Source organism: Citrus clementina, unplaced genomic scaffold (genome assembly GCF_000493195.1).
Source record: "Citrus clementina cultivar Clemenules unplaced genomic scaffold, Citrus_clementina_v1.0 scaffold_9, whole genome shotgun sequence".
NCBI lineage: Eukaryota > Viridiplantae > Streptophyta > Magnoliopsida > Sapindales > Rutaceae > Citrus > Citrus x clementina.
Window position 1 is genome coordinate 9,489,482 of NW_006261964.1, and position 9,947 is coordinate 9,499,428.

General features: G+C 35.2%; 2 protein-coding genes across 4 annotated transcripts; both read right to left on the bottom strand.

Annotated features, from left to right (window-relative positions):
* Window positions 1–492: 492 nt before the first annotated feature.
* On the bottom strand, window positions 493–3,879 carry LOC18032715 (deoxymugineic acid synthase 1). Its single transcript, XM_006420491.2, has 2 exons — window positions 3,856–3,879; window positions 493–1,065 (listed from the first exon to the last, which is right to left on the bottom strand). Exons 1-2 carry the CDS (start codon window positions 3,877–3,879, stop codon window positions 514–516), a joined length of 576 nt encoding a protein of 191 aa, XP_006420554.2. The 3' UTR covers window positions 493–513.
* LOC18032502 lies at window positions 3,834–9,731 on the bottom strand. Of its 3 annotated transcripts, XR_002905455.1 has the most exons (8): window positions 9,624–9,731; window positions 9,453–9,545; window positions 9,215–9,349; window positions 9,010–9,099; window positions 8,157–8,306; window positions 5,921–7,518; window positions 4,445–5,499; window positions 3,834–4,008 (listed from the first exon to the last, which is right to left on the bottom strand). XR_002905455.1 is itself a non-coding variant. In XM_024184381.1 (7 exons), exons 1-7 carry the CDS (start codon window positions 9,684–9,686, stop codon window positions 4,548–4,550), a joined length of 3,081 nt encoding a protein of 1,026 aa, XP_024040149.1. In that variant the 5' UTR covers window positions 9,687–9,731; the 3' UTR covers window positions 4,242–4,547. The 3 variants fall into 3 exon arrangements, 2 of the variants coding, with proteins under 2 accessions (XP_024040149.1, XP_024040152.1); XM_024184381.1 differs by lacking the exon at window positions 3,834–4,008 and having other exon boundaries at window positions 4,242–5,499; XM_024184384.1 differs by lacking the exons at window positions 3,834–4,008; window positions 9,010–9,099; window positions 9,215–9,349; window positions 9,453–9,545; window positions 9,624–9,731 and adding an exon at window positions 8,927–9,001 and having other exon boundaries at window positions 4,242–5,499.
* Window positions 9,732–9,947: the final 216 nt, after the last annotated feature.

Below are 9,947 nucleotides of genomic sequence, written 5' to 3' on the forward strand. Positions count from 1 at the left end.
TCTACTCCTATCCTTTATTTTTAAGTTTTATCTGTAAACTAGTATTTAAACCAGTATTAACCTCAATTATGAAAATTTGAATTATTATTTGGCAACTGATTATTTGTATTAGGAGGTTTTTGGTCCCTCGAAGCACAAAAAACATGTTCATGGAGGTATGAGTTTCATTAAATTAATTTGTTTATCTTTAGGGTGGGAAATCCAATCCAAACTAATGAACCTTTTTTTTTTTTTTTAAAATGAGCCACAAATCGGTACCTCACTCTGCAGATTTATATATAAGTGCCATGTACAGTATCCTCAATTTGATGCAATCTCATATGTGTGCCCGAAAAGAACACAATCACAGAATCCTCGGTTCGAGTACTTACTTAAAATTCTTCATAGTTACAAGCCAATTAACTGCTCAAATCCCGTGAGCTACACCTAATAATTAGGTAGATATGAAACATACTTAAGGCTAATTTCCATTGCAGAAGAAATAGAATATACATTAGATATTAAAAGGGGGATTTACTCATCCCACAGCTCTTCAAGTGTCTTGAACGGCCCATGAGGGGTAATATACTCATCTCTGGGCATCATTCTGTGCTGCGGGATTTGATTAATCCTGTCATAATCGTGATCAGTTAGTGCCCAGTCAAAGATATCCAGGTTCTCCTTCAGTCTCTCCTTGTTGAAGCTCTTAGCAATAACAATCGCCCCTTGCTCAATTATCCATCGAAGACAAACCTGAGCAACAGTCTCGCCGTGAGCGTCAGCAATCTGCTTCAGTGCTTCATTGTTCATAACTTGATTCGTGCCCCAACAGGACCCGACGGCTCCCAAGGGAGAGAATACATTTACAATAATACTTTTGGACTTGCAAAATTCTCTGAGCTGTCTCTGTTGCCAGGCAGGGTTCATCTCCACTTGATTGACTGAAGGAGGGATGGTAGAGAAGGCGAGTTGAGCCTCAATCTTCTTGGAAGAGAAGTTGCTGACACCAATGAACTTGGTGAGGCCAAGCCTCTGGCACTCTTCCATGGCTTCCCACAAACCCTTGTCAATCCACTTGTCAATCCACTAATGAACTTAATTCAACCCAATCTAATTTTCACAGGTTGAGAGGATTATTGTGGGTTAATTAGATCAATTTTTTTAATCCAATAAGTAATTAGATTGGCTTGGATTAATTATGATGTACTCATTTAAACCCAACTCAAACCCCGTATAAAATAATAATTATAAAAATATATAACCCTCAATAACAAAACCCTAATACCTAAACAACTAATCTAATTTTTGATCTCTTTTTATTTTTTTTAATAAAAGAAACTAATCCACTGCTCTAGATTCTAATTTCAAAACATAAATTACTCTCTCGAATCTCAACTCTCTGTCAAAGTAAAGTGTATGTATTTACTAATTTTTTGTTATTAAATTACAATCTAAATATTGTATAATAAAAAATAAATAAATTTAAGTTGTGAGCCTGATTTGAGATTTCAATGGCGGCCTTCATTTGTCAAAGTCGACAAAATACGAATATGGTTTAGTCCAGTTTTATGCTTGTAATCGGATCAAACCAAACCTAGGAAGTGGATCTTTATTAGGCCGACGGATTGCAAGAGCCGAGGAAATAGACCCATTATGAACTGGATCAGTGTTTTGCAAATATATTTCCCAATCACAGTCATCAGAGCCTTAGAGGCCCAAAACAATTGCACGGGCCCACGACTAACAATAAAAAACTCCAGGCAAATGCTATGTTACAATTAATGTAACATACACACTCAACAACAACCACACAAATGATGGACCCACACAATTTGTGTGGTTGTTGTTGAGTGTGTATGTTACATTAATTGTAACATAGGGGCTCCCAAAACTCCAACATATCATCTCATTAATTTTTTTTTTAGATGATGTATCATCTCATTAATGAAGCAAACATTTAAAACCTAGCCATCATCCAGTCGTTGGATCTATTTGGATCCACAATTGCATCATTCCATCTAAGTGGATTCAATAGTTAGGTGCAGCTGTGGCATGGTACAACAGCTACACCGTAGCCGAATCCTAGCCATCAATAAGCATGCAAACTAACGAGGCTCGAAATTAAGATCTGAGTTTTAAAAAGATTATTCTTTACGACTAAAAGTTAAACCTTAACCTCTTAAACATGTTATTTTGGACTCAGTATAATCTTATTTTTTAGGAACCTAAATTTCAATTGTTGGTTAATAATTGACAATAATTTTACGAAACTAATTTGTTTGTTAGTCTCATCATGTTATCTAATAGTGTGTCTTGGATGGTCTTAAATAAGTTTAATGTGTATCCATGCATATATAATATATTGCGAGAGTAGAAGAATGAACATCATTAGTTTATAAATGCATGCTCTATGTGAAATCTTTATATTAATAAACTAAAGTTTACGAACTTCTTAGAATGCATTTGAGATTGAAGTTGAACGGTTGTAGGTTGGAGCTTTCAACGTATAACACTAAATTATTTGGTAAATACTAATTTATATAACTTAAAAGTTATGTTGATATGATTTTTCACTTGTATAATAAAAAATCTATTATATGTTTAATTATTTTGTCAAAATTATTGTTTAAAATATATGTTTACTACATAGTGTTAACTTTTGTTTTATAATCATAGATTTTTTTCCACAAACTCCTCAATTTCAAATAGTATCTTAATCTTCATTAATTCACAACTACACCCAAATCACCAATGGAATTGCTTCTCATAAAATTTGTCTTCCTTGATATAGACTATAGAGACACATCCCATTTGCTAGCACTCTCCAAAGCAAATTTGATCACCACATCTTAGTGCATCTCTCTGTTTATTAAACTTTTTAATCTTTATTAATTCACAGCATTGTCCTCCAGTGCTACCATCATTCGACTCACTATCATAGGTGGTTTGTGATCCAATGTTAATATTAATTTCCCATATGAATTCATCCTCATATTCAATTGCATGTCTTCCCAAATCACGCGAACCCGATCTGCAATGAACGGTTAGGTTAGTATTAACACCCGAGTCGTTGGTAATTGAAACTTGAAAACCATGGGATATAGAAAGTGACACTGCCAAAACAAAGCAGGAATGCACAATTTTTTAAGGTACTCATGACCCTGAAAAAACAAAATATAAATTGTGAAATAAGAAAAAATTGCAAACTATTGTGGAGAGAATTCAGAAAACAGGGAAAGAAGAGGTAAATAGCTGTGTACAGAAAGTGTACAACTTAATATAAAAACCCAACTGGACCAATTTGCAAAAATAAACCAAACCAAAATAATTTAATTTGGTTCAGATATTTTTGAATCGATCGATTTTAGATATGGAACAGAACCGAACCAAATAAATTAGTACCCACCCCTAAGAAAAACTGAGAAGAAATTAAGGTTTACTTAAAGAAATAAATTTTATATTCCAAATATCCAAGAGTTTTAAATGTGTAAAATTTCTAATCATCTTTTTGATTGTTTAAACTTGAATTGCCCTCAAACCAACTCAATTAACAATTATAACATTTTTTCAAGTCAACATTAGTCAGCAATTAGATTTAGTGAAACTTTAGGAGCACTGGGACACATTGAGGCTTTCATAACGTTGGAGATGGATTGAGTTGTCATTTTATGTGGAGTAAACTAAAATATGTCCATAGAAGGGGGAAAAAGCTAGACTGAAGCTTAAAAAGTCTTTTTATTATTCATGAAGTTTTAGCTTGCAAAATCTTCATTCAAATTCACTACTGTAGCCAAGAAATTTGCTTTTTATCAGCGTCAAGTTCCTTGATATAGAGATAAATTCCATCTTTATGCACTTTTGATTACCGCATCTTACCGCAGCTCTTCGTTCATCAAACATCTTATAGTGTCCTCTCACGTTAGCAAAACTCAAATCACAATCATAGATGAGAGATGAACCAATGTCAATACTGAATTCCCAGTTGAAATCACCTTCCTATTGGATTATGTGGCTGCCCAATCTTCGTCGCTGGATTTGCAGTGAACCATTGGCTTTGTATCAACATCCAAGTAGTTGATAATACAAAATCGGAAACAATGGTATTTTGAAATTGCCATAGCCAAAACAAACAGGAGAGCAAAATTTTTCAAAGGACTCATTTCTATTTTTCTTTCAAAATTGAAGATGGCAAAAGATGTCTTGATATTGGCCTTTAAAGAACAAAAAATAAATTGCGGGGAAAAAAATTTGGTGGCAATAATCTAAGGTGATGACAAGCTAATGAAACTAGTATAGAGATCCAGAAAATAAGGTAATGACAGCAGATACTTATACACGAAACGCTACGACTGAGTTCAAATTAATACGAACTGCTCAAATCTGATATGTACCTCGAGGAATGATTTGGAAATTAAAGCAACAATAATGGTGTACAAATATGAAATACGAGAGATACTATACTAACCTGCAATGAGTCTGATAATACATTTAACAAGAAGTTAATATCCTTCTCTGGTTAGCACCATTCTCAGTATTAATTCCCCAGATTGCTGTGCAACTCATATTCATCATCTTGGATGTTCAATGCTTGTGGAGAATTTGCCAGTAGAGAGATGAGAAGCACAACCACTATCAGTCAGGCCAACCAACTGAGAAATTGCATCTTCAAGGCGAGACAGCTGAGTCAAGAATTTTTCCTGAAGCTCAGTGGAGTCGAACTTGTTTTGCTGCCACTGGGATATGCCGTCACCAATGACCTTCAGACCATTCTGCAGCAATTCCATTCCTTTGCATATCCCATCAGGAAGTTTTCTTCTCTTGTTAGACTGGTTCTCCTCATCAATTTCCATGCTTTCACAAGCCATAGGTTCTAATTCGATATTTGAAATAGTTTGGATTCTTTTTCTGAGCATTTGGCCTTCCCTCATAAGTAACTCTATCTGCTCAGCGCTGTGCATGACAGTATGAAGAGCCAGATCCTTGTCAAGAAAGGCCTTGATCTCCAACATAAATCTATCCATATTTGGCTCAGTTCCTGACACTAAATCATACGAAAGAGCTGCATCTTGGATCATAAATTTCCAGAGCTGATCACAAGCAGTACGTTGAGCGAAATATCCAAATGCTACAAGAGCCAGATGAATCAGGTTCCAGTGCCGTTCTCTGAAGAGCATGTGGTACAACTCCCGTACAGCACAGCTCTTTGCACAATCATCGCTTTCTGACAACTTCATGTGAGCGCATCCCGCCATGAAAAAAACCAGTTGTGATTTGCATTGAAGCAATTGAACATCAGAGGCTGATTGACCTGAGTTAAACAGGCCTTGAAGCTCAAAGATGACTTTATCCATCTCATCAGATGCATATAGGTACTTCATATTCAAAATGATCCCTAGAATTTCACTCAAAAGCATACTGTAATGGTCCTTCATCAATTTCTCCGCAGGATTTCTATATCTATGAATAATAGCAACTAAAAACTTCAGGGTCTTCATGTCGGTATCAGATATACTGACCTGTCTACAGCACGTGATATCGTCAGTTAATATCATTATAAATCAAAAATTAAGGAAAAATTTTCAGAAAAGCAGGTCTAATTGTACCTCAAGAAGTTCACAAGCACAAAGCAGAACTAAATTGGATAAGGATTTCTTACAGTTGAGAAAAGAAGTTAGTGATATTAAATCAAGTGAAAGAAAAGTAATTCCGGCCCAAGGAGTAGTCGGGGTAAAGAATTTATATTTCTGAAGTAATTCAAACAATTTTGAAATTTTTGTAAAACTTGCTATCAGTATTTTCTAAAATCGACGACAAATATTGATTTTTCCACCCAAGAAATTGGGACCTCGACCAACAAAGTCTATGGTGCATAAGACTTGATTATCACTTTTGACTGAAAAAACTCCTTTAGTTATAAAGTAAAAGAATATGATATACTTACAGGGACTGCAAAGAGGCAGAAAGAGCAAAAACTGGGACCCCATATGCACCAGAAGTAGGGGCACTTAATGAAGTGTCATCAAACCTCTCAATGAAGCTAAAGTAATCGGTAATGAGTTTTTGTTTGGCCAGGCTTCTTAGGTTCTCTGACAGCATATTCACTGGAAAGCCTTCCAAGAGCAGAGCTACATACATAATTGATGATGATTGAGATCTGTCGTCACCAACAATGTGGTTGTAAACTTTATCTACCACAGATTGCCTGCTATAAGTAAGAAGTATGGAAATTGATCTTGCCATTTTTCTTAGAGTAGAACCAGGAACAAGAACAGATTCTGAAGATATTAAGGACTTCATCAGGGCACAAAGTTTAACAATAATGTCATTCATCAAGTCCACTTCAGCATGACTCACCAAAAAGCACCAAAGTTCCATTATAATCTCCCAGCAAGCAAAGTGAGGATGGAAGAAATTTTCTAGCAGAAAAGACATCAATTCCTCCCAAGCAGGACATGAAGACACCACAATCATGAAGGTTTTCAAAGCATGCAAAAGAGCTGACAACAAAGGCTCCCATACTAGTTCCATGGACTTTCCAGAACCATATAAGACTGGAATTTGGGATGCAAGACTGAAAGCATATACCTCTTCCACAGTTAATACATCCAAAAACCAACCAAGCTTTCTGGTGATTGCTAGTTTCACATCTTCTTCAAGATCAGAAGAATACATTAGGAAACTAAGAAACAACACAACTCGACCAGGCAATAATGCTCTTGCCCCAGGCAAAGCTTCGCAACTTAAAGAGAATATTTCATCAATTGAAGCTGTCCTATATCGATGACTCGGATCATCATGGACAGGATTTAAGTAATATTCCTCTGTGAATAACCAATCCAGAATTTCCAACTTGAGCTCCTGGCCGAGTAGATCTGAATTCAGTAAGGAATTAAGTAAATCCAAGCACAACTTCTCCAAAAGTTCGACCAACACTTCACTGGCAACTTTCAAAACTTTTTCAAGGCTCAGAGATACTCTTAAGGTTGAGATCATAAATACACAGAGGGATATCTCTTTGTATACCAGATATGCTTGGCTTGGAAAGAGGGAAGCTATTTTCACTGCATTAATCAGGTAAAACTTCATAGGAATGAATATCCTTCTAGCATCATTTACAGAGATTGGTTCCTTCAGAGAAGACCAAGCATCAGCTGCACATCTGAGAGATTCATTGACCAGTGAAATTAGAGTTGCAATAATATCTGCTACATTCACCTTCACTGCTAATGTTCCTTTTCCAAGCAAAAGTAAAGTGACCACACCCTTCCAAGACACATTTAGAATTGTTACCAGACTTCCACCGCCATTTGCAGCCAGGATGCCTAATTCACACAACTTTTGTATTGAGAATTTTGCTATGCTTGCAACATGGTTTAGAATTTTGGGCTCTTCACAGCGTATACCAACTTTCTCTGTCTCAGATATTGCATCACATGACTCCCAATTCACAGATTGGGAATACTCTTTGCAAAGTCTTATCACCACATCAATAACGGCCTGTGCAACTTTTAGAATGTCCAAGCCAACTGAATTGATTATCTACTTGCAATCGGCAAAGGTTTGTTATCAGCAAAACGCAACAAGTAAATTCTTCAGACTATACAAAAAGACACAAACAGGATAAAAATTTACAATCAATAACTTTTCACACAGCATTGTATTATGGAAAAGGAGTAATTACATTGTCCAGCTTTAAAATATTTAAAAACTATGAACTTGTAAAATTCAGGCAGCTAAAATATTCTTTCTGAAACAGAAAAAAAAAGCATTTTTGTTATTCCCCAAATTTCAAAAGAGTAGACATCTGATACATTTTAGGATAATTGAAAGGAAGCAATGGAGGCTTTGCAATGACAGTTAGAAAATATCTACCCAGTGAACTTTGAAATAAGTTCTGCAATAGGTACAACTACAGAAAATTTTTCTTACTATGAAGTACATATAACAAAATCGCAAAAGAGCCAAGCAGTACATTTTAACATAGGCCTCTAACTCTTTTCAAGCATTACTCGTGTGAGAGAATGAACAAGAAAAGTGCTCTGCTTTAATTCTCAAGTTGTTACCAAATCTACAATAAACTAGAACAAGCGCAATAAAATTCTTAAGAGACAAAAAAAAATGCCAGAGCAAAGGCCAACAATTCAAGCATTAATTTTACTGAAGGTGAATAAAATTACCTTACTCTCTGATATTGCATCTTTTGTTAAACTTAACTGTTCCAGAGTAAATTTCTCAACAATAGTCATTGATGTCTCATTTTCTGAAATAGGATATCTCATAAGAGCTGTAAAACTAGCAGCAGAGAAGATCAAAAAGTCCGAAAGCAGCTGCAAAAATATAATTTAATATGTCAAGTTCCATAACGTAACTTATTTGGCACATGTCAAAAGAACAGATATCATGCTCACAACAAGCCTCATTAAAATTGGAGAAATTGAACAAAATACGAATTTTACATGTTCCGTGTAAGCAGAAACTTCATATCTTCACAAAAAAAAATTCTTACAAAGAAATGAAAAAGTTTCTCATTGCAAAGAAAAGAGATTCAGAATTGACTACTCCATTAATTTTACATCAGCAAGATTTAACCATAGATGAATATGCATACAGAATGCAAAGGAGTATTAATGACACATTGAAGACATATTATAACTGCTTCTCAATAGTCTGAGCCTGATTAGGGCCAATTCCTGGTCCACATTACCACTTCATTAGATGACTAGTAGTTGCAAGATATAATATGACTCCACCAACATCAATACTGTTGCATACTCGTATAACAAGGAAAGCAACAGAAAAGTTGATATTTTAAATACACCATAAGAGAAGTGACATACATGACGATCTTAGACTTCAGACAATAATTGGAGCTCCATTTCATTGTTATAGCTACAACCTAAATAAAACAATATAACATAAAATTCAATCCTACCTAGCAATTACTTACAATTTAATTTCAAAACTTATGCATATCATTCTGAGATTGGAAGTGCAGTGTACCAACAAAGCGAAGAATCAAGTTTCATCTACCTGAAAGAAGAAGCTACAATGCTCTTCCTCCTGAGACTCCGCTTGTGACATTCGAGTCATCTTCAAATGCTTCCCACACCATACACTTGCCTAATTACACAGGCACAGCTCAATAAGACAAAGAGTACAAACGCGAACCAATTACACACAAATTATTTAAAAAAAAATTACACATAAATTTTTTTAAAAGAAAGCATAAGCATACCTTTATTCCTAAATTGAGATATTGTACTAAACAGTCAGATAGATCGGAATCGACATACTTAGCAGCCACACCCAGAATATTCTTATTTAACATACACTGTGATAAATCCAAACAAGTAAAATCTTCCCAAAATGTCTTGGAAGTCAAAGTTAAGGTCATTTAAAATCACTAAGGTACACATTAAATCATCAAAATAATTCTTACAAAATTAAAAAATAATGTGATAAATTAAGGATACGGCAAGGCAGTCAATGAGATAAGCCACGTCAGATTTATCTGATAAATCTAAATTCCTCAATTCTTTAAGCAGCTGAACGCGATTCTCAACGACCTGTTGATTTTACGAAATTCTTGGAATTAATTGTTAACTAATTGAAATAATTAACAGTTAGGGTTTAAAGAAGCTTACTTCTGAAGATTTGATTGACTCTATTAGACTCTGCAGCTCGTTGCTTGAGCATTTTCTCTCCATTTCCGCGCTTCTGTGTTTAATTTCCGTCTCTGTATTACTATTTGGCGGCTTTTCATATAAATCCGAAAATTTATTTTGCCTCGATTTCCCGCTTGGAACCTCCTTACATTACGATTATACCCTTCGAACTAAGTCATCGGAAGCATGCATTTGGAACAAGTTTGGATACAGATGTAAAAGTATAATGTTGGGCTCTGGGCCTTGGTTTCACGGTCCAGCCCAGAAGCCAGAGTCACGTACAGCAATCATGAATTTGGATGT